General features: G+C 43.8%; 1 protein-coding gene across 2 annotated transcripts in view; it reads left to right on the top strand.

Moving 5' to 3' along the window:
- Positions 1-16071, top strand: part of Pbld (phenazine biosynthesis like protein domain containing) — a 34227-nt gene extending 18156 nt beyond the window's left edge. Inside the window, exons 2-9 of one of the 2 annotated variants that reach the window (XM_042696415.1) lie at positions 2678-2777; positions 3853-3951; positions 5110-5219; positions 5306-5335; positions 8688-8776; positions 9825-10003; positions 14692-14754; positions 15196-16071. In XM_042696415.1, coding sequence (XP_042552349.1) covers positions 2678-2777; positions 3853-3951; positions 5110-5219; positions 5306-5335; positions 8688-8776; positions 9825-10003; positions 14692-14754; positions 15196-15308 — 783 coding nt within the window. In that variant the 3' untranslated portion in view covers positions 15309-16071. The remainder of the gene's footprint in view (positions 1-2677; positions 2778-3852; positions 3952-5109; positions 5220-5305; positions 5336-8687; positions 8777-9824; positions 10004-14691; positions 14755-15195) is intronic. The other variant, XM_042696416.1, reaches the window with a different exon arrangement.
- Positions 16072-21960: the final 5889 nt, after the last annotated feature.

Genomic DNA, 21960 nt, shown 5'->3' with positions numbered 1-21960 from the left:
CTGAGTGATAAAGTTCAAAGAACTTCAATACCAATCTAAAGGTGTTTTGTTATTTCAAATACTGGAGATTGACTCCAGTGCTTTGAACGTGCTCAGGAAGTACTTTGCCTCTTGAGTTATGTATGGTCCTAGCCCAAAAGCCATTTTGTTTTCAAGGCAAGCTTATTTTTAAAATATTGCACATAGGAGACTGTAGAAGAGCAGATTAAGGGCTAAGTGGAAGATGGAGTAGATTTTTGAGGAAAGAAAAATTTTAAAAATGATGCTTCACCATCTATTGGATAATGAAGGTCACATAGAATGATGGAAATATATATAGAAACAATGCGAAAAGTGAAATATGTCATCACGACAGTTGCTAAGAAACTGTGCCAACCATGGTTACTATTAGAATTAGGTCAGACAGCTATGTAGTGTTAAGGAGCAGCATTTTATTGATTGATTGATTGATAAACTACCTTTACCACCTAGTGAAACAACATTGACAAAGGTAGAGAGCACACATTGAGACTCATTCATATTCTAGACAGCTCTCAGGGATTTTCCTTCTGTGTTGTTGAGGGGTTGTACATATGTATATGTGGGGTTAGAGCAGAGAAGAGAGGGAGTCAAAGGAGAAGGAGATGTTGGTGTAGGAATTTCTGCTTCCCTTGCCTTCTCACTGGCTTCTAGACATAACCTTCTGCTTGAGAACAAGGATTTCTGGCAAACTCAGCCAGAAACCCTGTGGGTTTTCCTAAATCTCAGACGGTTTCACGATCATTCTATCAGTAGGTTTTACTATCCATGCCCCTGATTTTACAGATCAAGGGACCTGGACAGGAAAGTTTGCCTGGGGTGAGCACACAAAGGGGCCACAGGGATCCCAGATCAGCTGTGCTGATTGCTCATCCTCTCTGCCCTAAACCCCCACATTCACTGCACCCTGTTTCCCAGCTGGTGACACACATCATTCATTCAATGCCTGTCTTCCTCACTAGACTAGTGAGACCATAACCAATTCCAGCTTGATCCAACCTACCCTGCCCAGCACATATGCTACACTAAGTAGCTGTTGGTAGAGTGAATGTGAAAAAATTATAATCAATTACTATTATAAATTATGGCAAAATCCCTTTCTAGGAGTTATTATTTAACTAACCATTATTGATCTTATGGTCTTACCAGTTAGGGTAGAGTAGATTGGGTATGAGAAGCATGGAGGCTCAGGAAGTGGCTTAGTGGTAGAGTGCTTGCCCACCATTGTTGAGACCTTGGGTTCAATCCCCAGCTCAAACAAGTGGATATGGATTTTGGGTTCTGAGAAGGAGCAGAAGGGAGTGGGCACTCATGGAGATCATTGGGAACAACTGAACTTGGTCCTGAGTTTAAATACCATACTGAATGGGCAGTTTCTCAATGGGAAATTCAGCTGCTTCCCAGTTGGTTCTTAGAACTGTCTACATCAATTGTTTTTCCTTTGCTGGAGTCTTTTCCAGATGAGGGACAGAGACTGAGAGGGCTGTCATGTTTATATTGCCATATTTCTAAACTGCCACAAGATGGAAGCATTTTAAAAGTTTACTCTGGGGGCTGGGAAGGTGGCTCAGTGGTAGAGTACTTGCCTTGCATACAGGAGGCCCGGGGTTCGATTCCTCAGCACCACATAAGCAGAAAAAAAAAAAAAAGAAAAGCCAGAAGTGGCGCTATGGCTCAAGTGGTAGAGCCCTAGCCTTGAGCTGAAGAGCTGAAGGACAGCACCCAGGCCCAGAGGTCAGGCCCCACAACCACACCCCCCCCAAAAAAAAAAAAAAAAAAAACATAAAAGTTTACTCTGCTTTTTGGATCTTTTGGGTCATCGGGTGATAGAAGCTCAGTGTCCAGACACTGAAATTCAGAAAAGCAAACAGATATGACTTAGCATTTGTGTTTGCATATGTGTTAACAGAATTCTAGATTAACAAAGTTATTATACATTAATCCCTGATGCACTAAGAGAACAGAAGTGAGTTCATGACTCACCAATCACATTGTCCCAACACAAAGTTCTGTGCCCACATTTTCTTGGGCAACTCAGCAAAATCTGACCTCTTTTCTAGATCCATGGCAAGGCCTTATCAAAACTCTATAGCACTTATTGTCAAACTGTATATATCTCCATCAAGTGTGGTGTTGCACACCTGGAATTCCAGCACTGGAGAGCTGAGACAGGAAGATTGTGAGTTCAGAGTTAGCTTTGGCGACAGAGTGAGTTCAAGGCCAGGCTAGGCTACATAGTGAGACTCTTTCCTAAAAAATAAAAACATATCAAAACGGAAGGGTGTTGTTAGCATGTACAAGAACCTGGATTCCATTCCTAGCACTGAGAGAACACAAACACGTATCTATTAAGTAAGTAAGTTGGGTTTTCTTTCCAGAGATAATGTTTTTTTTTGGTCGGCCGTGGGGCTTGAACTCTGGGCCTGGGCGCTGTCCCTCAGCTCTTCAGCTCAAGGCAAGCGCTCTACCACTTGAGCTACAGCGCCACTTCTGGTTTTCTGGTGGTTTATTGGAGATAGGAGTCTCACGGTCTCTCCTGCCCAGGCTGGCTTTGAACCGCGATCCTCAGATCTCAGCCTCCTGAGTAGCTAGGATTACAGGCGTGAGCCACCAGCGCCCAGCCAGATATAATGTTTTATTCTTTGTGTTTTTCATGAAGGAACTGGAGAATGATACATACCAAAATATTGCAAAGGAAATGAACCTGTCTGAAACCGCTTTTATCCGAAGATTGAGTCCAACAGACAACTTTGCCCAAAGTAAATAAGCATTTTTACAACAACAGTTGAATGGTACTGAAGTTACTTTTTTAGGTGGGGGAATGATATCTAAAGGAAATGTTTATTTATTATTTGCAGGAAATAGTACACTGGGAATTGGATTTTAGATCATCTGGGAGAGGGTATGCTTAAATTTCTAGAGTTTAAGTTTATAGTTTACACTTGCACTGGAAAATACATTCTAAGAGTGGCTGGAAAGGAAGGCCTGAGAAGTGGTGATAGATCAGTGTGGAAGTTTGTTCTTTATCTCGAGTGGGCTTCATTTTTGTTTCACATATAGTATATTTCAACCCAAATGTCCCTCTCTATTGCTCTCTCTTTCCTGTCCTCCCTTCTCCCCACCCCCACATTTTCTTGGGCAACTCAGCAAAATCTGCCCTCTTTTCTAGATCCATGTCAAGACCATGTCGAAGCTCTATAGCGTTTATTGTCCAAATCTACATATCTCCACCAAGTGTGGTAGGCCAGGCTGGCTTTGGACTCTTGATCCTCTTGCTTCTATTTCTGAATTCTGAGACTATAAGCATGTACTACCACACTCAGGAAAAGGTGTAAAAGTTAAAAGTCCCAGGGAATTGAACTTAGGTCCATGTACTAAGCCACAATTCCAGCCAAGAATGAGCTGCTTAGGGGAGCAAGTTCAGGGCCCCTCTTGTTCATTTGCTCACACAGGCGCGCTCTCTGGCACTTCTGCCTTCTGTCATGAAATGATGCAGCTGAAAGCCCTCTCCAGGTGCAAGTCCTGTCAAGTTGGATTCCCAAGCTCTAGAATACAGCCAATACCCTTCTCTTCTTAATAAATGACCCAATCTGTGGTATTCTGCTATAGCAATACTAAGCAGACCTGGAAGGTTAGTGAACATGAATGTTTCAGGTTAATTTAGAGCCAGGGAACCCCAGAATGCTTGTCTGGACTGCATTACAGTTTATAACAGACTTCTGTTCTTAATTGTGTCAGCATAATGTTTGAGAAAGAAGAAGAATCTGAGAAGTTTGCGACGTGTTTGCCTGGCAGTGATTTTCGTCTCTCTCTCTGGCTTTTCCCCTCTGGCAGGTTCCTGCTTTGGACTCAGGTGGTTTACCCCGGCAAGCGAAGTCCCACTGTGTGGCCATGCTACCCTTGCTTCTGCCGCTGTGCTGTTTTACAAAATGAGTAATGTGAATTTCTTTAAGCAGAGTGTCACTGTGCTCTTCCTGGTAGGAAGACACGGTGGCATTTATGTCATACAAGTGCAGAAAACAGTGACCTTCAGTCACCCTTGATCTTTCTGAGAACACACTGGACATCCATGGCCTGTTCCCTACATGAAATGTGAATTTCAGTAGGGGTTCTCTGGTTCATGTGATCAACAAGTTGGGGGAAGTTATACAGTAGAACAGGCATGTTATGGTGTAATATTAGGAAATCTAAAGGCACATCTTGTCCAAATATTTCCTTACTCACATTGGAATTCATACTCAAGTGAGAGCTCACTTGCACTGAGTTTGAGCAATCCCTTATTGAGTCCCTTAAGAGGGACTTAATATCGTCAGTTCCTCTCTGACCTTATTTCTTTAATGGCCAAGGAATGATCAAATCTTTGGGGGAATGCCTGGAGGTACCCCCAAGAGAAGAGACAAAAGACAGAGCAATTAACACGGACACAAACAGAATGGTGTGGCAAAGTGAATTGGGGCATGGGAGTCTTGGGATTGTTCATTTACATGGGATGGTAAGGGAAGATGTTGTAGGGCAAAGTCTAAGAAGCAAGCTCTGAGACACAATTATTTCATGCAGGAAGAACTGAGGGAGATGTTCTTATTCAAGACTGGCAGAAGATAACCAGGTGCTGGGGCTCACACTTGTAATACTACCTACTCTGCAGGCTGAGATGGGAGGATCTTGGTTTGAAGCCAACCTGAGCAGGAAAATCCATGAGATTGTTTTTTTTTTTTTTTTTCCGTTGGTTGTGGGACTTGAACTCTGGGCCTGGGCGCTGTCCCTGGGTCATTCAGCTCAAGGTGATTGCTCTATCACTTGAGCCACTGTACCACTTCCAGTATTCTGGTTGTAAATTGGAAATAAGAGTCTCAGGCCCTTTCCTGCAGGGCTGGCTTTGAACTGTGATCCTCAGATCTCAACCTTCTGAGTAGCTAGGATTAGTTGTGAGCCACCCCAGCTTTCCATGAGATTCTTATCTCCAATTAAGCAGCACAATGTTCCATTTATGGGCTTTTGAGTAGCTAGATTACAGGTATGAGCCACTGGTACCCAAATGGTCTTTATATTTCTTGATTCTTTCCCCCACCCCACCTTTTTTTTTTTGGCCAGAAAATGTGAATAGCACTCTAACCTTTAACACCCTGAGTGGGGAACTAAAGGCCAGAAGAGCGGAGGATGGCATTATCCTGGATTTGCCACTCTATCCAACCTACTCCCAGGTCAGCTTTGTCTAATCATAGCTACCAACTGTACAACCTCCAACAGTTCACCTGCTTTGTAATGATTTGTCTTTTCTTCTTTCTAGGACTTCCATGAAGTAGAGACCTTGATAAAGGTTGGTAAAAAGAATCTGATTGAGTCTGTGTGATTTGTTCATTTGTTCTTGCTTGAACTCAGTATTTGGTTTGATTTGATTCCCAAAGATAGGCTTTTGCCAGTGATTTTAAGTTTGAGGTTAATAGGCAATGTATCTGGTAAGAAGGACTTGTATGCGCTGGTACCAGTGCTTAAACTAGGGATCTGGCATTGTCACTTAGCTTTATAGCTCACAGAAAGAACTCTACTACTAGAGCCATACCTCCGGCCTGGCTTTTTACTGCTTAGTTGGACATGAAGTCTCTAGACATTTTTTTGGTCTGGACTGGCTTGCAACCACAACCCTTAGGTTTCAGCCTTGCCAGATCTAGGATTATAGGTGTGAGCCATTCACTCTCAGTTTTCTTGACTCTTAATTGTGAACATCAGCCTCCGTTGTGGGATGAGGGAAGGAGAGACTGTTGGAGAGAGCGTGAAAGCGCAAGACATCCCTGGAGGATTCCTGGTGAGGAAGGCGGGTAGGGCAACTTCTGGCACTTTTGCACAATGAAGGGATGTTGCATTTCTATCCATTTCTTGCTACAAGGAGAGAGATGAATCCTGGGGATGATCATGAAAATTCAAGAGAGTCAGGGATTTGGGACAGAGAAAAAAATCATTCCATGAAATGCGTAGAGAAAAGCCTTGGAGGGAAAGAATGGAAACCACCTGGCCATTGTCAGCATGCCTGGTTTCAGTGGGGAAAATGAGACTAAGACAGGAGAGATATGCTTGCATAGAAAAGACTAGAAAGGCCAGGCACTGGTGGCTCACTCCTGTAATCCTAGCTACTCAGGAGGCTGAGATCTGAGGATCACGGTTCAAAGCTAGCCCGGGCAGGAAAGTCCATGAGACTCTTATCTCCAATAAAACCCACCAGAAAATGGGAAGTGGTGCTGTGGCTCAAGCAGTAGAGCGCTTACTTTGAGCTGAAGAGAGCAGGGCCAGCGCCCAAGCCCAGAGTTCAAGCCCCACGACCAACCAAAAAAAAAAAAAAAAAGAAAAGACAAGACTAGAAAATCTGAGTAACTCCTGAAAAAAACAGGAAAGGATATAGCCTGGTGTCCTCATGGAGACTCTATGTACAGGTGGGGCTAATAATATAATTATTTATGAAATTGTATTAAAAATTTATATTAATGCATAATTATATTTCCTGTTTATAACTACTATAGAGCTATATCATCAATAATTATGTAACGATTATGATTGAATAATATTGTTTTGTGTAAGTCATGGGACTTGAGAGCTATCCCTCAGCTCTGCAGCTCAAGGCTAGCACTCTACCACTTGGCAACAGCACCACTTCTGGCTTTTTTTGCTTATGAGGTACTGAGGAATTGAACCCAGGGCCTCATACATGCAAGGCAAGTGCTCTACCACTGAGCCACCTTCCCAGCCCAGAAAGAACTTAGTATGCAGAGAAGGAAAGAAGGTCTGGACCAGCACAAAGGGCTGCATGAAAAGAAATTGGTTCTGTGAATAATCTATTGTGGGAACGACTGGAGTGTTTCTCACTTAAAATACAGATGTAGCATTTACAATCTATTGTTTTGCATTGTCCAAATTTTCAGAAAATTATGGTGGACTTTATTATGGTAGGAAGAACATCACCTTGTCTCTCTAAATCTTGGGTCAGCGTTTGTGAAAAGGGATAATCGGGTATATAAATATTGTCATTTCTGTGTTTCTCCTGAGACACTGACATTACATGCCCAGCTGAGCTGGTGTCTCTACATATAGTCCTAGCTTCTTGGGAGGCTGAGATGGTGAGGATCGAGGTTTGACTCTAGTCTGAGCAGAAAGAACGAGTTCCCCTTTTTTTGGAGCTAGTCCTGGGGCTTGACCTGAAAGCCTGGGTACTGCCTGTGAGCTTGTGCTCAAGGCTAGTACTCTACCACTTTAGTCACAGCTCCACTTCTGTCTTATTTGGTGTTTAATTGGAGGTAAGTCTCACAGCCTTTCCTGCCTGAGCTAGCTTCAAACTGTGATCCTCAGATCTCAGCCTCGTGAGTAGCTAGGATTACAGGAGTGAATCCCCAGTGCCTGGCTTCAAGGTTCCATCTTTTTTTTTTTTGGCCTGTCTTGGGGCCTGAACTCTGAGCCTGGGCACTGTCCCTCTGCTCTTCAGCTCAAGGCTAGTGCTCTACCACTCGAGCCATAGCACCACTTCTGGCTTTTTCTGCTTATGTGGTGCTGAGAAATCAAACCCAGGGCTTCATGCATGCAAGGCAAGCACTCTACCACTGAGCCACCTTCCCAGCCCTCAAGGCTCCTTCTTAATAAAAGTGCTGGGCCCATCAGCCAACACCTGTTCCCCTTGTTACTGGGAAGTATAATGTAAGCGGGTCATTCCCAGATATGTGCCTGCACAAGAAGTGAGAACTTTTCTTTAAAAATTGCCAGCAAAGAGAGTGGTGCTGTAGCCGGGCTCTGGTGGTTCAGGCTCAGGCTCAGGAGGCTGAGATCTGAGGATCAAGGTTCAAAGCCAGCCCCAGGAAAGTCCATGAGGCTCTTATCTCCAGTAAACCACTCAAAAACCAGAATTGGCGCTGTGGCTCAAGCTATAGACTGCTCACCTTGAGCTGAAGAGCACAGGGACAGAGCCCAAGCCCAGAGTTCAAGCCCCATGACTGACCAAAAAAAAGAAAAGAAAAGAAAGTGATGCTGTAGTCAAATGGTAAGGCACTAACCTTGTGCAGAAAAGCTCAGAGACATGTGTCCAGGTCTTGAGTTCAAGCCCCATACCAAAAAAAAAAAAAGTTTGCCTCTGCCAGGCACCAGTAGCTCATGCCTCTAATCCTAGCTACTCAGGAGGCTGAAATCTCAGGATCAGGCTTTGAAGCTAGTCTGGCAGGAAAGCCCAGCAGACTCTTATCTCCAATAATCTATTCAAAAAAGCTAAAAGTGGTGCTGTGGCTCAAGTGGTAGAGCACTCGCCTTGAGCAAAAGAAGGTCAGGGATAATGCCCAGGCTCAGAGTTCAAGACCTAGGACTAGAGAAAAAAAAAGGCCAGCAAAAATAGGACTAGAGACCTGGCTCAACAGTAAAATGCCTGCCTAGCAATTGTGAGACCAAAAATTCCAGCTCTAGTGGAGATATAGGCTTTCCAGTTAACATGAAACAAGTCCCTTGTGAGCAGGTTTTGAGCTAGAAGAGTACAAACGACATGGCTCTGGAAAGCCCTGTGGTGCCGGGAATACCTTCCAGTCATGAGATTGAACTAATCCTGTTGAGAACTGCATATGCTTCCTGAGTACTTCCTTCTCTTTTGTGGGATCAAGGCCTTGGCCCTAAGTGTGTTCCTGAGGAGTTTTTGTCTCCTTGCACAGACTGCTATAGGTGACACCCTGGTCCAAGATATCCAGTATTCTCCAGACACCCACAATCTCCTGGTCCGGCTCAGTGATTCTTACAAAAGGTAAACACAATGGTGAACGGAGTCAGCACTGGGGAGGCTGAACCCTTGGATTTCTAGGTCTGTATTGGTCTGCCTGTTCTGTGCCCACACTTACTGGATGAAGAAAGAGGGGTCTCCTCAGCCTCCCAGCTTGCACTCAAAGCCACAGGAACTGGAGATCCACACATGGAATGAATTTCAAGATGTATCACAGCTAGAAGAACTTCACATGTTGGAAGTTTTAGCAAGGATTTATTTTAATGTTTTAGAATAATAGGATAACATGGTGAGATAAAGTGGCTGAGGGGTACTTCCTGCTTTCCATGCAAGAAATGGGAGTAAAGACTCAAAATGGTATTCCCCCACCCCCACCCCGCCCTGCCCAGGTCATAGGGTTTGAACTCAGGGCCTGGGTGCTGTCCCTGAGCCTCTTTGTGATCAAGGCTAGTGCTCTATCACTTGAGCCACAGCACTACTTCTGGTTTTTGATAGTTAATTGGAGATAAGAGTCTCACAGGAGCTCTTCTGCTGGGGCTGGCTCCAAACCATGATCCTCAGGTCTCAGCCTCATGAGTAGCTAAAATTACTCTTGTGAGCCACCAGTGCCACAAAATGGTGATACTTTTTTTTTTTGGCCAGTCCTAGAGCTTGAACTCCTCAGGGCCTGAGCACTGTCCCTTAGCTTCTTTTGTTCAAGGCTAGCACTCTACTACTTGAGTCACAGCACCACTTCCAGCCTTTTCTGTTTATGTAATTCTGAGCAATCAACCCAGGGCTTCATGCATGCTAGGCAATACTCTACCATGAAGCCACATTCCCAGCCCTTGTCTCTTATTCTTGTACTGAAAGGAAAAATTGGTGGGAGGGTGCTGGTGGTTTTTCACTTTACTTTCTGGGTCTAGTTTCTAAGTTTTCAATATTAATGTTTTTGGCTTTTCTGTCTCTTATCTCTACTCAGCCTCTCTGTATTGCGCAGCCATCTGGACAGTTGCCCTGGCCTGGCTCCCATTTTCTGGAGTCGGCAGTCTATGACCTGGCTTTGTGCTAATCCAGACCATTTCTACCCAAGGTCATTTCTAGAGACCCTGAAGGTGAACACAGAGACTCTGCCTCACATTGAAAATACGGGAAAGGTGAAAGGACTCATTCTCACTCTGAAAGGAGAGCCTGGTGGGCAGACCCAAGCATTTGACTTCTACTCCAGATATTTTGCTCCATGGTGGGGTGTGGCAGAGGACCCTGTAACAGGTACTTTTTCTTTGAAACCACAGGAGGGGTTAAACATGAAAGAGGAGAAGCTGGGTATAGTGGTAGTACCTGCGAGGGCCAAGAGTTGAAGACCAAACTAAGCAACATAGTGATAACCCCATCTTTAAAAAAGAAAGAAAGGGGCTGGGAAGGTGGCTCAGCGGTAGAGTGAATGCCTTGCAAGCATGAGGCCCTGGGTTCGATTCCTCAGCACCACATAAACAGAAAAAGCCGGAAGTGGCGCTGTGGCTCCAGTGGTAGTGCGCTAGCCTTGAGCTGAAGAGCTGAGGGACAGCGCCCAGGCCCAGAGTTCAGGCCCCATGACCGGCAAAAAGAAAGAAAGAAAGAAAGAAAGAAAGACAAGGATAATAAATAACTCTCTAGAGGACCTTCACATGGCCTTCAAGGTTACTTTAGTTCTGAGCTACTTATTTGCATGTGCTGGTGCTAGAGCTTGAACTCAGGGCCTCACACTCTTACTTCAGCTTTTTTCACTCAAGGCTGGTGATCTACTACTTGAGCCATACCTCACTTCTGCAGTTTTGCTGGTTAATTGGAGTTGAGAGTCTCAGGAACTTTCTGGCTGGCTTTGAACTTTGATCCACAGATCCAGCCTTCTGAGTAGCTAGGGTTACAGGCATGAGTTGTCCATGCTTGCTTGAGCTCCCTTCGTTTCTCTGTCTCCCTCCATTTCTTCACTGAAAAGCATTATAGCCGGGTCAGACAGCCTGGGTATGCATTCCTAACTTTCAGTTCTCCATCTTGATCAGATGACAAGTTAGCTTTATGCACACAGTGCTCAGAAACTGACTAATCACTGGAGCTGTTCTAGTAACTAAGCAACTAGTTCACTGAACACATCTTCCACCAGCCTGAAGAGAGGGATGAAATCAAAGGAATGCAATGCCTCCTCCTTTCATAGGTCATTGAAAACCATGGCTCTAGCAGTCCAGGGAGGAGGAAGGGTTGATGGGAATCATTCTGGGTGTCATGGATGCCAGCTCTGAAGGAGGCTGTGTGGAAGTTTTGTTAATGTACCACACATCTACCTTAGCTCTTTCCATCTGGAGAGAGATAAATCCAAGCAAGACACAAAGCATCATGAGAATAATAGAAAAAGTTTATTGAAATGAATGAGGGCAGAGCAAGGGGCAGGCTGAGCAAGGTTCTATAGTTCCAGGCTTAGTTTGACTGGGATTTTATTTGGGTCAGGGTGAGATGTGGGTGGTTCTTTGTTTGGTGTGAATATTGATGGACAGGTTGATTGACAGGTACAGCTTCTGTACCAGAGGTGTATTTGCACAGGCTCCTCATAGAGGTGAAATAGTCTTGAACCACCCAGTTCCTGGGCATTATAGGGCAAAGAGGTCATTGTGGGATAATCATTCTTGTCCTCATGCATGCATACAAAGGGGAGGCCCTGCTTACCTAATGCCCTCCCAGGTATGGGCCTAGCCTAGAGATTTGATCAGCATCTTTAGGAGCCCTTTTTGGTAGGACTTACTGGAGGGATCATTTGGTAAGCCACTTGCTAACCTCAGACCTTTATTTGAAGGTCAAGAAAGGCTATCCTGTGTGCAGATCCAGGGCCCTGGGAACCATATCTGTTGTCCTAGCAACCAGGGATCTTGCTTGCTGCCTCCCTTAGTTTCAAGGCTCCCTTTCTTGTCAGATGGTGGGGGCGAGAGTGGTTTCAGGACCTTGACTTAGTTATTCTCTGAGGAATAAAACAAAAGAAATTCAAAGTTCAGCAAGCCAGCCCTTTTGCCATCTCAGGAAAATGTCCAATGTGGACATTTCTTCTTCTCCCTTTGGAAGAGAAATTCTGCGCAGATTCACTGGAGCACAGATGCTTCCCGAAGAATTTCAGTTGGCACAGAGCATTTTTTTTTTTTTTTTTTTGGGTCCGGTCGTGGGGCCTGAACTCTGGGCCTGGGCACTGTCCCTCAGCTCTTCACCTCAAGGCTAGCGCTCTACCACTTGAGCCACAGTGCCACTTCCGCCTTTTTCTTTTTTCTTATGTTGTGCTGAGGAATCGAATCCAGGGCCTCAGGCAAACAAGGCAAGCGCTCTACTACTGAGCCACCTTCCCAGCTCCTACACTGAGCATATTTTAACCCCTGTAGTGGTGTTTTCTAGAGTGCTGAGGCCTTTGGACTATGATGACCAACCTTCTGGGGTGGCCTGAGGTTCAGGGGCTTCTTGGAATATGGACTTTGCAGTGCTAAAACCAAGCCAAACCTTGTACAAAGAGGAACGGCTATTCCCCTACTTGAACATTCCATTGCAGTAGATAAACTTTCCTGAGGGAGGACACCTTTTTCTTGCCACAAAGGTTTCTCAGTCAGTTATAACTTTACATTTTGCTTCTTAATTTTCCTCTTTCTTTTTTTTTCTATTTTTTGAATTACTTACTATTTATTTCCCTGTTTTGGGTCTTGAATCCATTGTCCCTGAGCTATTGCTCTATCACTTGAACAACAGCTACTCTTTGGGTATTTTGGTGGTTAAAGAGATTAAGAGTCAACTGGACTTTCCTGACCTAGGCTGTCTTTGAACTGTAATCCTCAGAGCTCAACCTCTTGAGATGCTATAATTACAGGCATGAGCCACTGGTGCCTTTGTTTCTTTATTTTCATATCTGATCTCTGGTTAAAATTTAAGATATAATCATGTGGGGGGGGGGGGAAGTCCTTGACAAAGTCATTTGGCTCACCTTTCTCCCAAGCCCAGGAATGCTGGTTCAGGGTAAAACTTCAGTGTTAGACCTCAGGACCAAACTCCAGCATTTCCTTCGTCAGGTCTATATACTAAATAAAGATACACGGTGAGGGGGAGAGGAAGGAGATTCATTTTATGGCATGGGCAGCCATGGAGGACATCACTTCAGCTAGTTCTTTGGAGTAGATGTTTTTGGGTATCGACATTTGCCTTAGGTTAAAATGGTAGAGTTGGGGCAGGGAGTGAAAGGTATGCAGAGCAAAATAGTCTCAAGTCACGGAAGGGGTCAGAGATGGGGAGACAGTCTGTTGTCTCAGGATTGGTCATCTGTTAGACTTGTCACAATGAGTCACTGACATCTGGCACGTGGTCTGTCTCCCCCTCATTCCTTTTTGGCTTTCAAGATGGCTACTATAAGGTCTGAGAGTCAGCCTGCTGATTAAGTTCCCGTCCTTTGTTCTATCTGTTTACAAAAATCTGTTCAGTTTCTTTTGTTTGGTTGTTTGGTTTTGTCAGTCATGGGGCTTAAACTCTGGCACTGGGCGCTGTCCCTGAGCTCTTCAGCTCAAGGTGAGCGCTAGACCACTTGAGCCACAGCGCCACTTCTGTTCAGTTTCTATTGCCCCAGTGTTGTAATGTTTTTCTGCTTTGACATACAAATTCCAGGCTCAGTTGGAACAGTCTCTTTACACTCCTTCTTGGAATGTGACTCTCCCTGAAATTCTCATAGCCCAATTCCTTCCTGGAACTGACTCTGTATCCTAATTCCCATGATCCACCTAATGTGACCCATGTGACCCATACAACTGCTTCCTAATATTTTGCTTAAATTCCACTCACACCTGTCCACTGCTGCTGCCTCCATTGCTGCTTGGAGCAGCCCAGCAGGTCTGTCCCCCAATACAGTCTTGAGTCCCTATCAGTTGCTTGCCTCTCAGTTTTTATAGCTACAAAGCCAGGCACTGGTGGCTCACACCTGTGAACCTACTCAGGAAGCTGAGATCTGAGGATCATGATTCCAAGCCAGCCCAGGCAGGAAAGTCTGTGAAACTTTTATCTTCAATTAACCACAAGAAAACCAGAAATAGAGCTGTGGGTCAAAGTGTTAGAGCATTAGCCTTGAGTAAAAAAGCTCAGGGACAGTGCCCAAGCCCTGAGTTCAAGCCCCATGATCAGGGGGGGAAAGATGGCTACAAAGTCACTGTAGGAGAGAATGGCTTAGGGAAAGGACATAGATACAAAATGGAAAAGTCTAGATTCTTAGCTTTTATTCTGCTCCTAGGACATCTATAGGCCCAAGTAAGGCAGTCACTGTTTCTTGGCAGCTTTTAAGCACCTCTTGTGGGGAAGGGAGCATAGCCTTTTGTCAGAGTTCCCCACTTTCTTTGCATGTGCACCCCAGGACATGCTACATCTTTCATTAGAAGGATATAGATTTGTGTGAAGACCTTGATTTTCCCATCAAGGACTGACTGAACTGAAGGACAAAAATTAAATCCTGCAGTTGGAAGCCAGTGCTTACACCTGTAATCCTAGCTACTCAGGAGGCTGAAATCTGAGGATAGTGGTTTGAAGCCAGCCTGAACAGGAGTCTGTGTAACTTTCATCTCCAATTAACTCTCCCCACACCCTTCAAACAAGCCCAGAGTGGAGCTTTGGGTCAAGTGGTAGACATGGTCTTAAGCATAAAAGCTCAAGGACAGCAGCCAGGCCCTGAGTTCAAGCCCCAGTACTAATATGAAGCAATTAAAATTAAAATTAAATCTGCAGTCAGCTGGAAGAAGCTTATTCATAAATTCTGTCTTCTTTTGGGTTTCTGCTCATAATTCTAAATTCTGCTGTGGCTAGGTTAATCTGAAGACTAGATTTAGTCAAACTAGACAATGGATTGTGATCACTTACATATAGATGGAAAAGGCACCCCTGTTTTCTTTGAGATTGCCTTACAGTTTTTCCCTTCTTTTTAGGATCTGCACACACTATCCTCAGCAGCTACTGGTCCCAGCAGCTCGGGAAGAAAGAAATGCGTGGTAGGACAGTTCTTTTCCAATTGCTTTTTTTATTTGCCTGTCTCCTATGCCCTTGAAAATGTAGTAAAATGTTATGTATCACTCATGTGCGACAGTCTTCCATAATTTAAGAGTACTCTACTTCTAAACCCCTTCACCTCTGCTTCCCTCAACATGCAGACACTTTGGATACACCAAGTGCGCAGTAAGTGTTCATTGACTAAAACTAACTTGCTGTGGCTCAAGTGGTAGAGTGCTAGCCTTTAACAAACAAAACAAAAAACAAACAAAACCCTCAGGGACAGTGGGCAGGCCCTGAGTTCAAGCCCCAGGATGGAGGGAAACAACAGCAACAACAAACTTCCAAAGCATCAACTGCCTTAGGAGGACTCCCAAGCTGGTAATGAGAAGTCTCTCACTATCCCCTCACTATACTCTTAACTCCTTTTGTGCTTTGTTCAGCCTTTCAGTGTTCCAGACGAGGAGGAGAACTGAACATTTCTCTGCGACCGGATGGACGAGTGGATGTGAAGGGTGCAGCTACTGTGGTTTTAGAGGGCACGCTGATGGTCTAGACAGGCTGTACTAGCATGCCGCTGTCTCTGAGGACAAAGTGTTTTCTGCATGAAAAGAAAGAGGCTGCCTTTAGCAAGCCTGCCTAGTAGTCCACTCAATCCTCACGTGAAAAATAGAAAAAGGAAGACATAGCCATGGAAATGTAATAATGCTTCCAGAATAATTAACTAAGGGAATTTTAAAAACTCTAGTTGAGATGGTAGCAACTCGAATAATGCTATCTCTTTTGATGATAATACCAAAGAATGCAGGGGGAGGGAATATATTGGGAAGTGAGAAGCCGTGTAAATTTAGGTGTGAATGCCTTATAGAATATCTGTGGGCCTTTGAAAGATTGTGAGGATATAGAGAAAGCTTTTTTATGATTTAATGTCAAGAAAAAAAAGTACAAGCCAGGTGACCATGCCTATAATCCTAGCTACTTAAGAGTCTGAGATAGGAGGATGGAAGTTTGAGTGAGAATTTTATCTTTAATTAACCATCAAAAGCCAGAAATCAAGCTATGACTCAAACTATGGCTGGTACAGTACCAGCCTTAAGTAAAAAAGCTAAAGGATAGTACCCAAGCCCTGAGTTCAAGCTCCAGTACCAGTCCAAAAAACCAAACATCAAAAAAAAACCTACAAAGCTAGGTATGTATGTAAGCTACTTATTATGATAGTAAAATTAAGTTCTGTGTCTTGATTTGTTTTGATATATGGCTTTAGAGTGATAAGTTTAAAAGGATTCTTCCTTTCTCTTAATAAAATGAGTTTAACAGAACTTTAAATCAGTGACATCTGTCATATTCAGTACTACAGCTGGCTCTGGGGTTAAGAGGATTCATTGTGGTCATTGATGCCAATTCTTAGCCATCTCACAAAAAAAATCTAGGCTAATGTTAGCAATTTTGCTACTACCATGTTTCTTATTTTTATTTACTTTTGCTAATTAAGAGTGAATTTAATGTTAGGTGATATGACAAAACTAACAGGACTTAAGAAACAAAGAACTCCCACTCATCTGGTCGAACCACTACTAAATATCCCCATGCTGCTGATCACACATGTATGGTGTATATGTGTACACTGTTATATGTTATAGACTGTGATAGACAATTTGCTCCAGGAAAGTTAGAATGAACTTATGACTTTAAATGAGCATCATTATTCTACAATACTGTGAAATTTGGGAAATTATGTAATCACTTAATCACAATTAAAAAAAAAAAAAAGAACCTTGGGGAAGGTAGGGAGGGAAGGGATGGTAGAGGGAAAAAAAAGAGTGAATTTAACCAGATCTGTCTGGCTAAGGCAAGAAGAGCAAGAGTTCTGCGTCAGCCTGGGCACAAATGAATGAGTAACAGTTAACTGAATGACTAACAACAATTTACAACACGATTATAGGCAAGGATACCAAAGGTGAGAATCACTGACAGGTTTTCAATAACTGTGAGGTTTTTCTCCAACCTTGACTGAACTATAGAAATAATTTTAAGGACCAGAAGTGTGGCTTCCACTGGCAGAACACCAGCCTAGCAAGCAAAAAGTCTTCACTTTAAACCTAAATACCATAAAAACAAAACAAAACAAAAACTATATATAGTTGGAAACACACCTGTAATCCTAGCTACTCAGTAGGCTGAGATCTGAGGATTTAATTTGAAGCCAGGAAAGTCTGTGAAACTCTTTTATTTTGTTGGTCGTGGCACCTGGACTCTGGGTTTGGGTGCTGTCTCTGAGCTCTTCAGCTCAAAGCTAGTGCTCTACCACTTGAGCCACAGTGCCACTTCGGGCTTTTTCTGTTTATGTGGTGCTGAGGAATCACATCCAGAGCCTCATGCATGCAAGGCAAGTACTGTACCACTGAGTCATGTTCTCAGCTGTGTCTGTGAGACTATTACTTCCAATTAAGCACCCAAAAGTCAAAAGCACTGCTTGGCTTAAGCGTAGCATGCTAACCCTGAGGAAAAAACCTTCAGGGATAGGGCCCAGTCCAAATTTAAGCTTCAGTACACACACACACACACACACACACATACACAGTCCAAATTTAAGCTTCAGTATACACACACACACACACACACACACACACACACACACACACACACACACACACACACACACACACACAAATAGAAAGGTCTTAAGCCAAGCTCTATTGATTCATGCCTGTATCCTAGATAGAGCCTCTCAGGAGGCTGAGATCTGACTTTGGCAGTTCCAAGCCAGCCCAGGTAGGAAAGTCCATGAGACTTATTTCCAAAAAACTACTCAGAAGCTGAGCGCCGGTAGCTCACACTTAGCTACTCAGGAGGCTGAGATCTGAGGATCACGGTTCAAACCAAGCAGGGCGGAAAGTTCGTGAAACTATTATCTCCAATAAATGCGCAGAAACCCAGAAGTGGCTCAATTGGTAGAGTGCTAGCTGTGAGCTGAAGAGCTGCAGAGCTGAAGGACAGCACCCAGGCTCAGAGATCAACCCCCACAACTGACAAAAAAAAAAAAAAGACCTGGAAGTGGCACTGTGGCTCAAGTGGTAGAGCACTAGCCTTGAGCACAAAGAGGGATATTACCCAGGCCCTTATTCCTAGCCTCAGAACTGGCAAAATAAGAACAAAAGAAAGAAGGAAGGAAGGAAGGAAAAGAAAAAAGGAAGGAAGGAAAGAAAAAAAAGGAAGGAAGGAAGAAGAAAGAAAAGGAAGGAAGGATGGAAGGAAGAAAAGGAAAAAAAGGAAGGAAGAAAGGAAGGAAGGAAGGAAGGAACCTGAGAATCCTAGCAACTTTGAGCATCCCTGATAGACAAATGGTAAAAGTCTGAATGTGGCCCTCACCATCAGCATGGGGCCACTTGGGATCTTGCTAGAAGTGTAAATTCACAGGTTCTCATCCACACTGAGGGAGTCTTTTCACATACCTCTCAACTTCTATAAGCAGTGGGTCTATGAGCTGGATTCAGAGAAGACAGAGTTAAAAATCACACTGGCTTGGAGATGGGGCCCAGCGCTTTGAGTCTGAACAAACCTCCAGGTGATTCTGGTCTGTGTTTAAACCTGAGAACCACAAGATGTTCCAGCTTCCAGATTTTGCCACTGCTTTCTTCACTCCCAAGCGACAATTGTCTGTATAGTAGATGACTTTTAAACGTGCCGGCTTCAAATTCCCTCTGGCTGGGCTGGGAATGTGGCTTAGTGGTAGAATGCTTGACTAGCATGCATGAAGCCCTGGGTGTGAGGCAGGTGTAGCGTACCCCTGCTCCTAATGGGTCAAATGGCTCCAGACCAAGCTATGTGCTATCTTTAATGTCCAGCAGCTGCAGAATACCTTTGCCCCTAATGACTCAGGGATGAGACCTCATGAAATTGCTTAAATCAGCTTGCTTGCTTGCAAAACCGCAACCTTTGTGTGGCTTTTGCTTTTATAATCCCTGCCCCAGTAGAGGTCCGGGCTGCTCTTAGTTCTGAGACACTGTATTCCAGGCCTGGGCCATCGCTGGCTAGCTAGTAAAGACTCCTTTGTCAGCTTTGACTGTGCTTCCGTGGATTTCTCCACTCTGAGATGATTTCAGGGCTAGGTTGACTATTTTGTAGTCTTGTTCTCTGTATCCCAAATGGTATCTAGTCTGTTTTATTAGTTATCTTGCATCTTGAGATGACCATTGTGTGGGTCAGTATATATACTTTTTTGCCTGGGCATTCTGCATACCCTACCTATGCAAAACCACAGTTGGGCCTGTAAAAGATACAGAGATTACTGACAAAGACAAAGTATATACACTTTTCAGAAAACGTCTCTGATATCACCCAACTTCAGCAGAAAGCAATGATGATCGCAAAACCTTATGTCTTCATAGAAACAGGAGGGGAAAAAAATGCCAACAGGAAAATTTTAAGTGACAACCTAAATATGCTCTTGGTTGTAGTTTTAGTGAAGCGAGCTTGCTTTACTAACCAGCCTGCTTTGTGTGATGACTCCAATATTCTTTGTTTCTTTCTTTCTCTTGTCTTTCCCATTCCTTCCTTGTGGGGGGAATTCAAAATTAGAATTCAAGATTAACATTTGGCTCCCTATCTTGCTGACATAGGAAAGCAAGAAAGTAACGTCAGCAAGACATACATCTTTGAAAATTGGCACCAGTAATCGGGAGATAAGTGATCCCCTCAGATCACCGTCCAGCACTGAGTCATGGCTTCTAATCATGGCTTCTGAATATACAGAACTCACTTCTTGGATTTTTACTTAAAAATCCTCAATCCATGGAGGACAGCGGAGGGAGACAGCTTTTGGTGTTAGTGTGATGTTTTCTTCCTTTGCCTGTCAGATCAATAAAACTTATTTTCCTTTTTTCTAAAATCCTGCTGTCATTATTTGGAATTAGCACAGAGTTCAGGGACTAAACATTCTGTGAGAAACTTCTTGCCCCTAGGCAACTAGCTTTGGAATCTGGCACAAAGTAGTCATAACTGTTAAAATTTCCAAACAGCCAGGTGCCCAAAGCTCACGGCTATCATCCTAGCTACTCATGAATCTGAGGATCACAGTTCAAAGCCATCCTGGGCAGGAAAATCTGAGTTTCTTATCTCCAACTAACCACCAGAAACCCATAAGTGGCGCTGTGACTCAAGAGGTAGCACTCAAGCCTTGAGCTGAAGAGCACAGGGACAGTGCCCAGGCCCAGAGGTCAAGCCCCATGGCTGACAAAAAAAAAAAAAAAAAAAAAAAATGGTGGAGTGAGGGGGTGGCTGGGAAGGTGGCCCAGTGGTAGAGTGCTTGCTTTGCATGCATGAGGGCCTGGATTCCATTCTTCAGCACCACAAAAGCAGAAAAAGCAAGATGTGGTGCTGTGGTTCAAGTAGTAGAGCACTAGCCTTGAGCTGAAGAGCTGAGGGACAGCACCCAGGCCCAGAGTTCAGCCCCCATGACTGACCAAAAAAAAATTCCCAACAAGCCAAGCACTGGTGACTCACACCTGTAATCCTAGCTATTCAGGAGGCTGAGATCTGAGGATGCGGTTCGTAGCCATCCCAGGACGGAAAGTCTGTGAGACTCTTATCTCCAATTAACCACCAGAAAACTGGAAGTGGAGCTGTGACTCAAAGTAATAGAGCACTAGCCTTGACTAAGAAGGCAGAATTCAAGCCCCATGATAGGGTGAGGGTGGTGGTGGTGGTGGTGGTGGTGGTGGTGGCCCAAAACAATGAAAACATTTTTCTGAAACGGTTTTGGAGGATGGACAGGGAGAAAGCAATATGGTTGTTCTTAGTAAGGTATGGAATGTACACACCTGAAACATCATGGTTGAGAGCAACTTAGTATAACTAATGCAAAATGAAAACAGGAATGACAGGAAAGTGGTGAGGAGGGTGTGTACCAGAAGGAATAGCATTGAAGGTGAATACAGTCAGACAGTTTGTATGAAAATACAACAATGAAACCTGTTGAGATTGTTCTGGAAAGGGGGAGTGGGATGGGGAGAGGGGTAGAAGACCTGGGGTTGATCAGGTTACGTTATAAGCATGTGTGGAAATGTCACAACAGAATCTTCTTTGGGGGGTGAGAGGGGTGAGAATGTATTCATAAACTGCTCTGTTGAAGAGCAGCACCTTTGTACAACTACCTACAGAAAAATAAATACAACTACCTAAAGAAAAGAAAATAGAGGGGCTGGGAAGGTAGCTCAGTGGTAGAGTGCTTGCCTTGCATGCATGAGGCCCTGGGTTCGATTCTTCAGCACCACATAAGCATTAAAAAAAAAAAGCCGGAAGTGGCGCTGTGGCTCAAGTGGTACAGCGCTAGCCTTGAGCTGAAAAGCTGAGGGACAGTGCCTAGGCCCAGAGTTCAGGCCCCACTACCGGACCCCCCCCCAAAATATATATATATATATATATATATATATATTTAGAAAAGATCTTGTTTGTACAACTAATATATCTTAGCCCAAGAATCTGATTAAAAACCTATATTTAAAACACAAATGTTATTTTCTGTTTGTGTGGGTTAGGGGTCAGTACTTTGACTTTTCAAGATTTTTATACTTAGAGGCAGGATGCAGGCTGAGATCTGAGGATCACAGTTCAAAGCCAGCCAGCAAAGTCCATGAGACTCTTATCTCCAATTAACCACCAAAAAAACAGAAGTGGAGCTGTAACTCAAGTGGTAAAGTGCCAGCCCTGAGTGGAAATGCTAAAGGACAGCACCTAGGCCCAGAGTTCAAGCACCAGTAGGGGCAAAGAAAGAGAGGAAGGAAATAAGGAGGAAAGGGAGGGAGGGAGAGAGGGTAAAACTAAGAAAATAATTGTGAGTAGGCTGAGTTCTTGGTTTGGTATGAAAAGCTCATATAAACTTGAAAAACTCATTCCATTCAGCCAGTATTTTATTTTATTTTAAATTTTTTATTGTAAAGATACTATACAGAGGGTTACAGTTACATGAGTAAGGTAATGATTACACTTCCTATTGAGCATTGTTACCCCCTCCATTGTTTTCCCCCTATCATCCCTTCCCTCCCTACCTTCCCCAAGGTTCTTTTTTTTTTCAAAATTGTGATTAAGTGATTACATAATTTCCCAAGTTTTACAGTATTGTGGAATAATGATGCTCATTTAAAGTCACAAGTTCATTCTAACTTTCCTGGAGCAAATTGTCTATCACAGTCTATAACATATAACGGTGT

Source organism: Dipodomys spectabilis, unplaced genomic scaffold, assembly GCF_019054845.1.
Source record: "Dipodomys spectabilis isolate Male_0828 unplaced genomic scaffold, ASM1905484v1 ptg000207l, whole genome shotgun sequence".
Lineage (NCBI taxonomy): Eukaryota > Metazoa > Chordata > Mammalia > Rodentia > Heteromyidae > Dipodomys > Dipodomys spectabilis.
This window is presented reverse-complemented; position numbering and strand designations above follow the sequence as displayed.